This window comes from Lactuca serriola, chromosome 1, assembly GCF_051521515.1.
Source record: "Lactuca serriola cultivar US96UC23 chromosome 1, Lser_US96UC23_V15, whole genome shotgun sequence".
In the NCBI taxonomy this organism is placed as follows: domain Eukaryota; kingdom Viridiplantae; phylum Streptophyta; class Magnoliopsida; order Asterales; family Asteraceae; genus Lactuca; species Lactuca serriola.
Window position 1 is genome coordinate 84,058,827 of NC_136408.1, and position 16,906 is coordinate 84,075,732.

Consider the following 16,906-nt stretch of genomic DNA (forward strand, 5'->3'; position numbering starts at 1 on the left):
CTACTAAGAACCAAAGGCCTCTTCTAAGAAGGGCCCTACAACAAGAAACAAGATTTTTCTGAAAAAAAAAAACAACAAAAGATCTTAATTGTCTGCACAATTTGGCTATGGAAAGAAGATTAAATTTGAATAAAGGGAAATAAAGAACATGATGAAGTATAACAGATTCGGCTAAGACAACACTCCCATACTCATGACCATCAGTTTGTTGACCATTTGGTAAAGGGATACGATAAGGATTTTTGAACTTTTGAATATTAATAAGAGCGGATTTATTGAAACACATATGATCACTGGCCCCTTAATCTATTATTCATGTCATTGTATTAGTTTCAAGACAATGACATTTAATTGGATAATCAGAAATATCTTGGGAGAATAAAGCATTACCAGCCAAATTTGCAGAGACTTGTGAATATTCTTGTCCAACATTGTTATCTTTAAGCTTGCTCAATAGAGAACACAATTGGTGATATTGATCTTCAACTTGCTGATTTATTCACAAAAGCAAGCAACATCATTTTCTATTAAACAAATTGGGAGCGCAACACTCTCCAATTTGAGAGGGGGGGGGGGGGGTATATCAGTTAGTCTTCACAACTATTTGTTAATAACTTCACGTGTTTATCACGTGACTGTTAGTTGGTTAAGCTTCGATATCAAGTTAGTTAGTGATTAACTTGTATTAATATTTTGTTTTACTGGTAAAATGTAATCAGTTAGTAACGTAACAGATGAATACTAAAATAGATTCCTTCTCTCTATTTCTTCTTTCTCTCTCTACATTTCACGTTCATGTTCATACCAAAATTAACACAAATATCGTTCAAAAATTATATCAAACGTGTTAAATATTTACTGGTTTTGAAGTGCCATACGAACGCTTTCAATTAGAAGTTATAATTTATCAAACTGTCTCATATTGAAAAAACAATTAAAATTAAAGACATTTCATGTTTTAACAACTATGTTCACAAGAAAACAGTTAAGTTTCATAAAAAAAAAACAACATATGTTTTAAAGTTGTTGTTAGATAAAAAAAAATAAATAAATAAAAATAAAAAAAAGTTATTTTATAAAAAATAACTTTGCAAAATAAGTCACACTTTGAAATTGTCGTTGAAAAACTAGAAAGTATGATCAATGGAGAAATTTACTATCATGGAATCAGTTATATAAGATCTGCTTTTGAAAAATGAAACTTACACCATATTTAACTCCTAATATAAAAACTAAAAAGATGGTATCACAGCACCCACCGGCATTCTCCATGTCATTTACAATTAACCTTTATGAGCATGCATTTTCTTTGTATCTTTCCTAGAACATTATTTCTTGTTACAACCTCTATAAATTCTCTTTATTCGTTTTCTCTTTCTCTCAAATCACCTATAAAGAAATTGATATCTTATGATCCTTTCCCACATTGAATTTCATCTCACTCGTTTTCAATACTAAGTTATGCTCAAATTTTCATATTTCTTCTACAATATGAAATCCTTAACGTTATTGAATATGCTATTTGTTGCGCTTTTGGTTTTGTTTTTTGATTGTGTTGTTAGCAGGGAATGTACCAACATTCCAACCGAGCTCTCATCACATACCTTTCGTTACCAATTATTGAATTCGGATAACATGACTTGGAAGGAGGAGATGTTATCTCATAACCATTTGACTCCAACCGATGATCATGCTTGGGCCAATCTGCTTCCTAGAAAACCATTGAAACAAGCAGATGAATTTGCTTGGATGATGATGTACAAACAGATGAAAAATCGAGCGTCTGGAAACTTCTTAAAGGAAGTTCCCATGGGTGATGTGAGATTGGACCCTCGTTCGATTCATGGTCAAGCTCAACAAACCAATTTGAAATACTTGATGATGTTAGAAGTTGATAGATTGGTTTGGAACTTTAGGAAGACAGCCAATTTGCCAACTCTTGGTGTTCCCTACGGAGGATGGGAGTCTCCGGATCAAGAGCTTCGTGGTCATTTTGTAGGTCAGTGTACTTCGATCCTCGGTGTTATTTTGTTTATTTGTTATGAAGCCTATTCTTTCTATGCAACCCTATTTCTCTATAGTATATAAGTTCCATTTTTTTACCAAACATTCACATTTATGCATGCATGATTTATAGAAAGCTTAAGCTTTCTCTTGTTGGACTTTTCGACTCCTTTCCTCCGACTAGAAATATTGGCAAAACTAAAAGTTATGTAAAAGGGTGGATAAAATGTACAATTGGGTTATGTTCTTATTTTAGGGGACCAAAGACTATTAAATGTTTTTGAACAAGTTGATTAATTATTAAAATAAATTGGATGTGACCGCAACACCTAACCACTCCCTAACTTCGTCACATGATACAAGGCACTAGCCTACTGTGGCCACTTGGCCCCATGAGGTACCATATCCTAACAAAGAAAAAATTTACATGAAATGTGAAAGGATAAATGTATTGGAGATTGTATTTGTATAATCTTTTTGTTGGTAAAACAAATCTATTTATTCATGGGCTTTGTGGTTTGTTTTAAGGAATATCATTATCCGTTTGATTCAAATTTTGGTTAGAATTTTTTGGTACGTCCTTTATGAAACTACACAAGTAATCTATATATAAAATCAATACATGGTTCCATATATATATATATATATATATATATATATATATATATATATATATATATATATATATATATATATATATATATATATATATATATATAAACATTCGTATTAATTACCTTTTAACAAATATATAATCTATTTTTTTCATTACGGTAACATTAAATAAATAAAATTATATTTATAACACATTTATAAATAAATATTATACATGAACTCAGATACATAAAAAATAAACTTTACATTTGTAATTAAGCTTTTATAAAATATGCCCTAAAAATTCTTACTTGAAAGTTATTACAAATTCTATGTTGCCTTTATGTATTAATAGGTCAATTAAATGTCGTAAAGCCTTAAAATAATCTTAAATCATAAAGTTACGTGGCATCTTATCATCAAAAGGTATACTAATCTAATGCCTAAAACTAAAACCTTTTATCGATCTTTAATCTAATTTATGTTGTTTAGTTTCTTTGGTCAGCCAAACCATTGAGGGCATCATTTGTTATCTTTTAGTTTAAGCCCAACTGTTATTAATAGAAATCAAGTTGCTAAAATTTCGCCCCACTCTATGGCTCTAATAAGGATAGATTTGCCCCGGATTTAGCACAATTAGGGATGTGATAAAAAAACCGAAACCGAATAACTGAATTGAACCAAATGATGTTGTATTTCATAATATGTATAAAATCCAAAGCGGACAAACTAATCAGGCACACCCCAGAGGTGGGCGATAGGGGCGACCGTCCATAATATTAAAAATTATATGTCGATTAGTTACGAATAATAAATTAAATTATTATTAACTAGTTACTAAATTTCATACAGAAATGAGTTTGATCCTTTTTTTGAAACAACTTAAAAGAGTTTGATCATTCACGGTCATAATTGATTATAAAAATTATAGAAGGAGATTGACACGTTGTCAAATGAATTCAATACGATACAAAAAAAATTAAAAAAAAAAACCTACTACTTAGAAAATCACTATTCTTGATTGGTAACTTCATGGAATGACTCATTCTTAAAGGTTTTATGCACTCCAATGGTTGTAAGTTGCAACTTAGAATCCCGAGATTTAATGTAATTATCAGCTGTTCCAACAGCAATAGAAGAACCAATAAACTCAAAGCAAATACTCAGGAAAAAAACAAAAAACATTCAAATAGAACTTTAATTAAAATTCAAGACATAAATTAAAAAGCAACTTAAAAGATTGCAGATCTTTAATTGGTAACTTAACAAAAAATAATTCGTATTCTTAAAGGTTTTCCGCACTCTAGTGGATGTAAGCTACCACATAGAACCCCAATGTTTAATGTAGTTATCATCATTCAACGTAGAACCACATGATTTGATGTAGTTATCATCAATTCCAACAGCAATGGAAGAACCAATAACTCAAAATTTGTATTCTTAAAGGTTTTCCGCACTCTAGTGGATGTAAGCTACCACACAAAACCCCAATGTTTAATGTAGTTATCATCCGTTCAACGTAGAACCACATGATTTGATGTAGTTATCATCAATTCCAATAGCAATGGAAGAACCGATAACTCAAAATGAATACTCAGACATTATCATTTCACAAACCTCATGTCCTCGGCCCGATTAAACACGCGTATGGACTTGGCTCGTCCATTATACTTCGCTAAAACCTTTGTAGGATCAGGGTGACACAAGTCTTATAAACCCACAAAAGTTTATTCTTCTTACCAATATGGTACAAAGGAAATTGATAACGTGCAATTTACTCCTTATAAATTTCCAACAAAGGATCATAAGAGGGTTAGATATGCGAAAAATTATGTAATCACATATGTGTTTATAATCTTCGATAAGAAAACGATTTTATTTAAAGTTGTGATGTCATAACAGTTTACAAGAATCTTGTGTCTTGTGATTAATGGATCCTAACCCACATGCTAAAGGACAAGTACTCTAACCCAAATACCTAACTAGCATTATTTACAATATATATATATATATATATATTATTTACAATATATATATATATATATATATATATATATATATATATATATATATATATATATTCAGGTTTTTCTAAACAGCCACTTTAATTATACTCCATATTTAGAAAGTAATATCATAGAGAAGTCACTTTCTAAAATTAAATGTTAGAAAAGCATTATTTAAAGTAATTATAAAAAATAAAATAAAATAAATCCCAACAATTCATTTAATTCAAGATCAATTCGAATGTGTATCCAATCAGAGCACTGTAAAAGCGGCTTTTTCTGAGCAGTGAGTGGGTATTTCCTAACAAACCAAACAAAAAGGCGGGGAGCAAGAACGCAAGAACACGAGAAATTTATCAGGCCAACCCTAAAACTGTTTGCCTTTTTACGGATCCCAAATTCCTAATTTTAAATTCAAATCCGAAAACCCGTTTGTCTCCATCTCTCTATCTGTCACTCACACTTAATTTGATAATGTTAATACTCAGTTTCACACACTTTGATGATCAATCCTCCATAGATAACGACACCTAATCCGTGAGTTCTTTCTGTCTTGTAGTTACTTTCAATCTTCTTGGGGAATTTCCCTTTTTTCTTATCTTACACGACATTATTTCCCTTTATCATTACTTTTACTACCCACAAAGTAATCAAGCTTCTGTAAATTCTTGTGTATCTCGTTTTTCTACTTCAATCATTACTATTTTCACAACTGTATTCCATTTCGCTTTCGCTTTCGTTTTCGATTGTCTATGTATGATTCGGTTGTTGATGCTCATTCACTCATTGTTAGAATTTCCATTAACAGTTATTGCCTTTCACGAGACTTAATCGCCTGTCCCATTCGTTATTGATTGTCTTTTAAGTAGTTACAGGTTAGGTATTTCAATTGAATTCGATATATGGGGTCTTCCGATTTCTGATGATAACTTATCGCATCTGCTGATATTTCTTCAACAAAATGAAATCATTCACGTTGTTGAAGATGCTATCTGTTTTCCTTTTCGTTTTCGTTTTGTTTTCTGATTCTGTTGTTAGTAAGGAATGTACTAACACTCCAACCGAGCTCTCATCCCATACTTTCCGATACCAATTCCTGAATTCGAAAAACAAAACATGGAAACAAGAAGTGTTATCGTCTCACAATCACAACCATTTAACCCCGACTGATGAATCCGCTTGGGCAAGTTTACTCCCTAGGAAAGTCCTGAAACAGGAAGATGAATTCGCGTGGATGATGACTTATAGACAGATGAAAAATCAAAATCAAGGAGGTAAGAAGTCTGATTTTAATGGGAATTTCTTATATGAAGTTCCCTTAGGTGATGTCAGACTAGACCCTGATTCAATCCATGGTCAAGCTCAACAAACCAATTTGAAATACTTGTTAATGCTCGATGTCGATAGTCTAGTTTGGAGCTTTAGAAAAAACGCCGGTTTACCCACTCCGGGCACCGCCTACGGCGGTTGGGAATCCCCAAATCAAGAACTTCGCGGTCACTTCGTAGGTTGGTATACTTGTATACGTTTAACGTTTCTCCAACCCTTTTTTCTGATCCACAACTCGATTCAATTTCTCTAATTTCCTTGTAAAACTATATATTCATGATTCATTCACTTTTACGATGAACATTTCACTAATTTGATATAATTTTTGAAGGGCATTACATGAGTGCCACAGCTCAAATGTGGGCTAGCACTGGTGATGAAACTCTGAAAAACAAGATGACTGCAGTCGTATCTGCACTGGGTGAATGTCAGGAAAAGATGAACACCGGTTACCTTTCTGCTTTTCCATCTGAGTTTTTTGATCGATTTGAAGCTGTACAACCAGTCTGGGCTCCGTATTACACCATTCACAAGGTAAATCTTCATCAATTTCGTCAATTTGATTTATTTTTATCAAGTTTAATTCATAATCTCCTGTAAAAATGGCAGATAATGGCGGGTTTAGTCGATCAGTATCTTTTAGCTGGCAACAATCAAGCTCTAAAAATGGTGACAAAAATGGCGGACTATTTCTACAAACGCGTACAAAATGTGATTTATCAGTATACGATCGAGAGACACTGGCGATCTTTAAATGAAGAAACTGGTGGCATGAATGACGTCATGTACAGACTGTACACCATAACAGTATGCTAAAGAATCATGATGTGTAATTCTATTTTTTATTTTTTTAAATATTAATTTGATGTTAATGGGGTTGTTGATTTATTATTGTTAGGGAGATAGCAACCATTTATTGTTGGCTCATCTTTTTGACAAACCCTGCTTTCTTGGACTCTTGGCTATAAAGGTAAATTCAATTTCAATTTATATATATATATATATATATATATATATATATATATATATATATATATATATATATATATATATATATATATATATATATATATATATATATATATATAATATGTTGTTTTAAAGATTTTTATGGATTAATATGGTTAATATTTATTTCTTGTAGGCTGATGATTTATCTGGTTTTCATGCGAATACGCATATTCCAATTGTTATTGGATCACAAATGCGGTATGAAGTTACTGGTGATCCTCTCTACAAGGTATTTCATTTATACTTGTTTTCTATATACGGGTATTTTTATTTTTATTTTTAAAAGGACAAAATTTATACAAATATTATTTTGTTTCTAGGAAATTGGAATGTTTTTCATGGATGCTGTGAACTCTTCTCACATGTATGCTACAGGAGGGACATCGGTTAGTGAGTTCTGGTATGTGTTTTAGTGTGCTTAACAGTTTTTTTATGTTTTGTGCGTAAATTCATAGTAGGGTTTAATAACATAAATTTAAAGGATAATCACATATATATAGCCACCTTGTGACGTGACATATAACAAATTGAACATTCTTTTTTTTACCAATTGCATATAATGGCCATCGATACTGCAATTGGTTGTAAATTGAGAAATTGCTTTTAGAATGTTCCCACCACAAAAGAAACCAAATCTTACAATTGTATTCTGAAAATTGTTTAAAAAGGGGAAACATGAGCAATTTAGCAATTGTTTGGAATTTCCCAAGAAAACGTTTTTTGGAATTTCGCAACTAACCAATTTAGTAATCCCGTGATTTTGTGCTATGTGTAAAAAATGGTCAATTTGTTAAATGTCACATCATAGGTCATTTCATGAATATCCCTAAATCGACATATATACTAAAATTAATTTTGTACTATTTTAAGTTTGTTTATTGGTGACCACTTAAGCATCAACATTTTGATTTTCGTGTAACAAATTGGTGGTTGGTTTTTTTTAGGTCGGAACCTAAAAGACTAGCTTCGACATTACAGACGGAGAATGAGGAATCATGTACCACCTATAACATGTTGAAGGTATGCATCTAATGTGGGTCCCACATCAGCTAGAAACAATTTCAACTAACGTTATATATGTTAGAGTATCTCTCTCCCCATATACTATTTTGAGAGAAAATCAAAACTCTAGTATTTAACATGATATCAGAGTTGGGTCCTATATGAGCTCCACATATCTAACAATCTTTATGTCTAATTTATTGATAAATTTACGATGGTGTGTGTGTGTGTGTTTATAGGTGTCTCGTAATTTGTTTAGATGGACAAAAGAAATGGCGTATGCGGATTATTATGAGCGAGCATTGACTAATGGAGTTCTTAGCATTCAAAGAGGGAAAGAACCCGGAATCATGATATATATGTTACCATTAGGCACCGGGGTATCAAAAGCAACAGGATACCATAAATGGGGATCCAAGTTTAATGATTTTTGGTGCTGTTATGGAACAGGTTCCTTCATTTCCTACCTTTTTGGAATTCAATTCCAACGATTGTTTGGTTGCAAATTGACGGAATTCAATTCATCATATATGGAGTTTATGTTCCTTTCAAGTGTTTCAAGTTTGGAAGGAATTCAATACCATTCCTTCTCTTATTTGTTAAAAGACCGAAATACCCCCATTTGATAGCCGTTTGGGTTACTTTTTGTAGGGATTGAATCGTTCTCGAAATTAGGTGATTCGATATACTTTGAAGAAGCCGGAAACAATCCGGGGATTTATATCATTCAGTATATATCAAGCTCATTTAATTGGAAAAATGGTCAAATATTTATTAATCAAAAAGTAACGCCTGTTGTTTCATGGGATCCTTACCTTCGAGCAACAATCACAATCTCCTCAAAGAAGGTATGCAAAACATTTTAGCAACGTACGTACATATTTGTTTATTATTGGAGAAAAATGGTCAAATTTTTTTTTATCAACCTACTTTTTAATAATTTACCTAGTATAGAAACATCATCCAAATACAAAACAATTTTCACTGTTATAATTGGGTATATTTTTCAAAGTATTGTAAGTACAATGTCGTATAATAGAATAAAACGTTGTTAATTTTTTTCATTTATAAACGCTATTTATTTTTATTTTTTTGCTTGTTTATATAAACCAACCATTTTGTTTTGTAGGAAGGATCATCATCTAGCATGAATATTAGAATACCATCTTGGACAACATCAAATGTAAAAGCATCACTCAATGATCAAGTGATTCCTGTAACACCTGCAGGTATGAATTTTTTATGTAAAAAAATAAATATTTATTCATCAATGTTATAAAACTTCATATAAAATTCTTTTGGTGTAGGTAATTTCTTATCAGTCACGAAAAAGTGGAGCTCGTCTGACGTTATTACCCTTGAATTTCCAATAACCCTTAGAATGGAGGCTATTCAAGGTACTAATTTTGAGTCTTCATATAGTTACGTTTTGAAATATAAGTTTGACTATATTACAATTTTGGTCCCTGTGGTATATGCCAGATGAGCGATCTGATTATGCTTCTCTTCAAGCAATCTTATATGGTCCCTACTTGCTAGTTGGCTTGACCACTGGTGATTCCGACCTAAAACCGGAATCGGGTTCTCTTTCCAAATGGATCACTCCAATTCCGGCGGAATACAATTCCCATCTCATTACTCTTTCTCAAGAAACCGCAAATTCAACCCTCGCCCTTTCACACACAAACACCGGCATCACAACGGTGAAGTTCCCCAACCCCGGAACTAGCGATTCCGTCTTCTCAACATTTAGAATCATCTTAGCAAACTCAACTTCAAGTCAGTTTTCATCATATAAGGATGCTATTGGTAAAACCATCATGCTAGAGCCATACAACCTCCCGGGGATGTTAATTGTACAACAAGGAAAAGAAAAAAGTCTCGGAATCAGCGATTCCTCTGAACCCCGGAATTCATTATTCCGGTTGGTGGAGGGAAATGAGGGAATGGTTAGATTAGAGTCTGATAGCCAGAAGGGTTGCTTTGTGTATAATTCGGATGGAACCGTGAAGCTCAGCTGTGATTCTGGTGAACAGGATTCCGACTTTATGGGAGCAACTAGTTTTAAGGCGAACGGGGGAATCAGCAATTACCATCCGATTAGCTTCGTGGCAAAAGGGTTGGAAATGAATTTTCTTCTGCAGCCGTTGTTTAGTTTGAGGGATGAACACTACACAGTTTACTTCAACGTTTAATCCTAAAGTGTGTTGTTCAATCAAAGTAGGAATGGGGCACCCTCTAGTAGTTTATTTAAATGGATTGGATCGTCTTGCCTTTGATGTCTCTTTGTAGTGTATACTTGTTCGCTATGTATTTATTTATGTACAATGTAATACCCTCATTTTATAAACATAAATATATGATATAATATAAATGTCCATCGTGATCAAGCACAAATAGGAGCAATTAGCAAAATTATGGTTTAAGAACCAAAAAGGGCGATTTGTAATTGGAAGCCGAGTAAACTAACCAACTTTGAAAGCACTTTTTAACAGCGTAACCAATTTTTTGGAATTTCCGTAAAATAACCAGAGTACGTAGTGATACATTTTGGACCTGTTTTTAATCGGGTCACCCACATCATTAATCCTACCTATTACTATGGTCCCCCTATATATATCATTTCGGACAATCACTCAGAACGCCCATTTCGGACTACACCTTCTCCGGCCTACGCTTCGAAGTTGCAGGAAACCGGATTTTGGACTTACACTTTGTTGAAGGAGGTCACTTGACAGTGAAGAGCTCGAGCATATGTGGGTATGTGTCGTTTCCTTTAGAGATTGTTATTTGGTTAACATATGTGGCATATGTGGGTATGTTAAAAGATTGTTAGTGTTGTTAGTAGTTTTAATGAGAAATACTTTGTGTGAAATAGACTTTGATGGTATAAGGTTTTTTGTATGATTAATATTACTCTTAGCAACAGTTACTACAAGTAAAACCCTAAAAAATATGTTCTGAACACTCTACACACTGAAATGCAAAGATCTAATTTGGAATCCGTAGAATTTGTTTGGAATATGTAGATCGGTCCATAACAAAGGCCATTGTAGTTCAGAATAGTACACTAATTTTAATTTTTGTTTTGTAGCATGATGATATTAATAAGCGGTTGTCGCTACAAGCTACAAACCAGAATTAGGTAGGAAAATCATAGCCAGGTTATACCCTACCCCGGTATAGGTGGCGCTTTTTAGGGTATTTTGAATTTTTTAAATTCGAAAGTAAAATATTAATATGAATCAAATCACGATTTCATTGGAGTATACTTCACAAAATTGAAATCTCTCACGGAAGAATTGATAAATTTCTGTCCACCTTGTTTATGCGGAAAGTGTGAATGTAATTGAGTGAAGGAAATTGAATAATATGTTCAAACCGAACATGTTATGAACTTCGCTTGAAGGGTTTGAATGACTCGTTTTTCATAGAAAAGAAGTCAAACTTCGATTAATCAACAATCAATCGTGTATTTTTTGTAGTCACACAAGAAGAGAAGCATAAGTCATCATATATTCCCCATCACCAAAGTTATATTTGTATAATTGTATCCCAGCCTTGTTCTCTATTTCTCAGACCCGTCTACCTTGCATCCTATTCCACACGTTTGGAGCTACTATAAAAACATCCATGGAAGCGTTAAAGTTTCTCTCGTCGTTAAATAAAGGGTGTTCAGATTCTGACTCCCCAACCTCATCCGGTACTTTTATTTGTGGTATACACCACTCCACGTCCGTACACAAATTATTACAAGAATATCTCGAATGATTACTTTCATTGAGCCAATAATAACATTCAAATAAGTCATTTTAAATTTTTAACACACACTTTAACATATTTTGAGGTTGATTTATCTCCATGAACAAAACATCACCCATTTGTTGGAATGAAATAGAAGAGAATTGAACCTTTTCAACGATCATTCTGAGCAAATCTAGTCAGAGATGCATAAATATTGTATTTCCCAATCTAAATGGTGTAAGTTTCGAGCAAGACCATCAAGATTTTCCACATGTAAGAACCTAGCAATGAGTAATGACATAAGATTCTCCACATATAAGAACCTAGCAATAAGTAATGACTAATGACACTTTATATTAACAAATTACAAATGGATGCAGTCATCGACATAGTATGTTGTTTGGCTCAAATTACTTTAAACAATCAATTTTAAAAAGTCAAGTATTTTTCTTAGAGCTCTCTAAATATGGATTACCTAATTGGAAATGTAGCAAATTCACGTTTTTATTTATTCTAGTTTGTTGATATTAAAAAACACTTTGAAAACTAATGAATTTTTTTATAAAATTATCTCTAACTTAATTGTGTTGTTTATTATGAAATAAGAAGAGTGTTCAAAATAACTAAAATATTCGCGTTAGGGACTAAAAATGATTAATCGAAACTGTCCAAGTACCGAAGTGCAATAATCTAGTGTGAAGCAGAACAAAAATAAAAATGCAGTACATGGAAGCCTTCTCTGTATCAGAGCCAGGTTTCGATCCTGGGACCTGTGGGTTATGGGCCCACCACGCTTCCGCTGCGCCACTCTGATTTGTTGATTAAGCAGTGAATATTTAAACTAATCATTTTAGTACACTGTTTACATAAACAAAACACAGAGCTAACACATACTTTTTTAATTATTACTGGCATCTTTCATCTTTATTTACAACCAATACAGTAGATTTATTAGTATGTATTTTTAATTTTTCTCGAAAATAACAAGTTTATTTTAATTATTATAAATAAAAATTCAACATGGAAAACCAGTTCTTTAAACATAAATCATGAATTAAATTCCAATGATTCACAAGAAAATATCAACTCCAATTCATTTGATACCTATTCATCGAGAAAGATAATAATTTTACAATCTGGAAACCCTAAGCCTAAACCAACATCAACATCAACATAAACCCTAAACCCCCAAATCTAAGAACTGGTAAATTTTGTCACAGCCTTCGTCCCCTCCGAGACAGCATGCTTTGCCAACTCCCCTGGCAAAACCAATCTCACCGCCGTCTGAATCTCCCTCGATGTAATCGTCGGCTTCTTGTTGTACCTCGCAAGCTTCGATGATTCTGAAGCAAGCTTCTCGAAGATGTCGTTAATGAAGGAATTCATGATCCCCATGGCTTTGCTTGAGATCCCAATATCAGGATGAACCTGCTTCAACACCTTAAAGATGTAGATCTTGTATGTCTCCACATTCTTCTTGCTTCTCTTCTTCTTCTTATCGGTGGCACCGGCGCCAGCTTCCTTGGGAAGCTTCTTCCCGGCCTTCGGTTTTTTCTCGGCAGGGGATTTTTCAGCGACGGCGGCCTTCTTCTCTTCCACCGGCTTCTTTTCAGCTGGCTTCTTCTCTGCCTTTGGCGCCATTAAAAGGATTTGAATTTAATTAAATAGAGACTGATTTTGCAGTGAGTGAGAGATGGCTTGTTGTGGTTGTGAAAAGGAACAGACGAAGGCTTGCATTTATATATGGATTGAGAGGCGTGATCTTATTGGTCAATATTAGTTGTCCCGGATCGTGCTTTGAAAATTGAAATGTTGTAAATTACAAATTTTCCCCCTCTATTTTTATGGATCTAAAATTCAAAAACCAATTTGGTTTGAATTTGTCTTTTTTATTATTTTATCTAAAAGTTTAAAAGATAGAGCATCTTTAATGATAAATTTATGTGATAGCTAAAAAAAAATTGTCACCTTACTATTTAATTATATTGTTTTTTAATTAAAATTAAACATTATTATTAACTTTTTATTAATTTAACTAATTTATTCTTATCTATCTAAAATGTTATATAAAACTCTTTCGTTTAACTAATTTTTATTTAAATGCGTCATAGTTTAATATAAACACACTCACGTATAAACGATTCACATATTACTATAGTATATATTTATATATTGTATATTTTTTATTTATAAACTTTAAATAACTAATGAATATTTAAAATTAAATCAAGGGGTAAAATATAATGTTATTAAAGGGAAAGAGTTATAGTGTTTTCTACCATGTCTTCTCCAAAACAAACCACAACCTCAAGAAGAAAGAAGAAAAAATCTTTAAAATTCGACAACATGCATTCATCAAATCTTTCACTAAACCCTATATCACCAAATCTTTCACTAAACCTTATATCATCGATACTTAATAGACCCTCATTCGATCAACTACTTTACTGTCCTGAAAATTACCATTTTACAGACATGGCTCCAAATATGTATCAATATCCTCAATACATACCAATTCCATAATAAAAAAAAACTTCCAACAACAAAACCTTTTACAAACCCAAACTAGTTTCCAAGCCCAAAACACCAACCGAATTGAACCAACCTTTAACTCATTTGAGACGGTTATTGAACCCAATTTGCTTCCCAACAAAATTCCCAAACCTAGCCATGATGCCTAATCAATAAAAGATACCGATTTTTCTTTGGACGGGCCCACTCCACAAGCCGAATCGAAAGAGGAGCCCATGTCACAACAAAAAGAAAAAGGAAGGATCCAACGCTAAGGTTGGACTGTCATAAAAGATAAGATGTTAGCTGAAACATGGGTTGACATATCGGAAGATTCGACGAGAGACGATAACCAAGATGGCAAAACATTCAAGATAAGAGTTTGGAAAAGTTTTTGTAATTGGATGGGAAAAACGTATCACTCATATGAGCAAATTTATTCCAAGTAGACAACGACTAACAAAAATACAACGGAGTTTAATGTCATTTATACGAATACCGTATGGAATATGCAAAGTGGTGTTATTGAAGTGGACATTACTACAAATGCTCGTGGCATTTGCCAAGCAAGACACAATAAACCTTTTTGAAAATGAGTCTTTTGAGTAGTTATGCACAAAAAAAAAAATCAAAATGGCTTTGTCTTAAATCGGTGTACGAATTTACAGGTATAATTTCACCAAAAAAAAAAAAAAAGCAAATCGATTTAGAAAAATCACAACCAATCATCTGACGGCCATGTCGGATCTGACCTTAACAACGCGAACCCATATGAAGTCTCAGATCGTCCTATGGGACATGATAATGTAGAAAAGAGGCTCAAATGTGTTAGTTATTCTAGTTATATTGACGCCACAAGCGAGCAACTTCAATGTGGAACACCAAAATTGAGAAACTTTTTTGGAGAGGGATGAAATCAAACAAAAATCTAAAGGACTACTCTTCATTCAATACGATAGTAAGTTGGTCGAGTTGAGTTGTCAAATTGTGGAAAATGTGAAGGCGGATCTTGACAAAAAAAATTAACTAGGATAAGAATGTTTGAATTTATTTATTAAGTTTAGGTTTAAGTCATTTATGTTTTAGGTGTAGTATTAAGTTGTGTTTTATATTTTAGTTTAGGTCATTTATGTTGTAGGTCAAGTATTTTAATATTATTATGTTTGTGTTTTTAAAATTCAGTAGTTGTTAAAAATTAATATCTTTTAACGAAAAAATAACTGTTTAAAAAGTAAATATTCATTTAAAATAATTAATATTTGTTTAACAAAATTCATAACTGTTAAAGAATTAAACAAAATAATAAAAAACAATGTGACATATTAAGGCACACTACTACTCATTAGCATGATGTTGTACTTAGTTTGCATGCTAAAAGTTGATGGGGCAACATATCAGCCTCCTTCGAAAAAAATCTTTGTTCGATATTCAAACATGTAAATACACATTATGCATGTCTTAATAATAACATATATAAACCAAAAACCCTTTAGGCTGGTAGGTATGATACTAAACATACCACACCTTTGTAATGTGACATCATTTTTTAGCAAATGCAAAACGTGTGGGTGTCAAATGATCTCATTTTACCATAAAATTGTTAATTATTTAGATAAAACCGAATTATCCAATTGGATAATTTGGATTCAACTATTTGGTTCGGATATTCGGATTTTTGGATTGGATTTCACCAAAACCGAATTATTATTTTTGATTTCGGATTGGTTTTGGTTTAGAAAATAAGAACCGAATAACAATTTATTATTTATTTATTTTTAATATATCAATAATTATTTATTAATTTTATAATTTTTTTTTTCAAACCTAATAAAAAAAATTAATATGCACTTTCTATCAAAAGTGTTTTATCTATTAAATATTAAATTATAATATACCATTTTAATAGTTGTTTATAAATTATAAATTACATCTAAATGATTTGTTTTTGTTTTTTCTATAAAAAATGGATAATACAATAATTATATATTGTTTTAAAATGTTATGCCTTTTGAAAACCGAATAATAAAAACCGATCAAACCGAATTGTACTTGGATTGGATCGGATCGGATTTGAATTTAGTTTGGACAATTCGGATCCATATTTTGAAAACTGAAATCAATTTAAATATACTTAATTGGCTCGGATCGAACTGATCCATCCAAACGAACACCCCTACTTTACCACACTTTTATTTTATTTTTATGTTTTTAGTTGAATTAAATGTAATCTAATAAAAACAAAAACACTTCATTAATTTAATTGAAATGATTACATTCTTAAAAAACAACAAATTCGACTTTCGGTGAGGGGAACGTATTCAGGAAGGGTGGCGGGGGTTGAAATGTCGTTTGGATAAAAGGTTGCATCATGTAAAATTCTTATGGTATTTGTTGATAGTAAAATGTTGGGGTTGAGTTTTGCGTCGGAGCGAAATCGAAGAGGAATCCATTTGTGGTATGTAAACCCATGACTCAATCGAACGAACATTTGCACACGATTTACTACAAGCGGTAAATTGATGGTTGTTTAGATTATTTTTGGAATGCAAAAGTTTCAAATGTTGTATAAATTGAAAATGGATTGTCTGAAAAATGTAAAAGATATTAGTGTATTTATTGCGGTTTATATATATATATATATATATATATATATATATATATATATATATATATAAAGAGAGAGAGAGAGAGATTAAATATCCTTC

The 16,906-nt window shown here is 32.2% G+C and overlaps 2 protein-coding genes across 3 annotated transcripts; one reads left to right on the forward strand and one right to left on the reverse strand.

The window, feature by feature from the left end:
• Positions 1-1,476: 1,476 nt before the first annotated feature.
• LOC145093794 (proline-tRNA ligase (DUF1680)) lies at positions 1,477-10,326 on the forward strand. 2 transcript variants are annotated; one of them, XM_079032043.1, is made up of 12 exons: positions 1,477-1,999; positions 6,265-6,467; positions 6,543-6,740; positions 6,832-6,903; positions 7,078-7,173; positions 7,265-7,344; positions 7,889-7,964; positions 8,186-8,396; positions 8,598-8,794; positions 9,076-9,175; positions 9,254-9,343; positions 9,429-10,326. In XM_079032043.1, the coding sequence occupies exons 1-12, from the start codon at positions 1,492-1,494 to the stop codon at positions 10,139-10,141; spliced, it is 2,544 nt and encodes an 847-aa protein (XP_078888169.1). In that variant the 5' UTR covers positions 1,477-1,491; the 3' UTR covers positions 10,142-10,326. The 2 variants fall into 2 exon arrangements, with proteins under 2 accessions (XP_078888169.1, XP_078888163.1); XM_079032037.1 differs by lacking the exon at positions 1,477-1,999 and adding an exon at positions 4,913-6,112.
• A 2,432-nt stretch (positions 10,327-12,758) lies between these two features.
• LOC145093804 (putative histone H2B.1) lies at positions 12,759-13,413 on the reverse strand. The gene has a single exon (XM_079032057.1). The coding sequence runs from the start codon at positions 13,329-13,331 to the stop codon at positions 12,885-12,887; it is 447 nt and encodes a 148-aa protein (XP_078888183.1). The 5' UTR covers positions 13,332-13,413; the 3' UTR covers positions 12,759-12,884.
• Positions 13,414-16,906: the final 3,493 nt, after the last annotated feature.

Excerpts from the sequence above, each read along its gene's own strand:
- LOC145093794 (XM_079032037.1), top strand. The coding sequence starts at position 5,566 with ATGAAATCATTCACGTTGTTGAAGATGCTATCTGTTTTCCTTTTCGTT. Across the intron at positions 6,113-6,264 it reads ACTTCGCGGTCACTTCGTAG|GGCATTACATGAGTGCCACA; the intron begins GTTGGTATACTT and ends TAATTTTTGAAG. Across the intron at positions 8,397-8,597 it reads TTGGTGCTGTTATGGAACAG|GGATTGAATCGTTCTCGAAA; the intron begins GTTCCTTCATTT and ends TACTTTTTGTAG.
- LOC145093804 (XM_079032057.1), bottom strand. The coding sequence starts at position 13,331 with ATGGCGCCAAAGGCAGAGAAGAAGCCAGCTGAAAAGAAGCCGGTGGAA.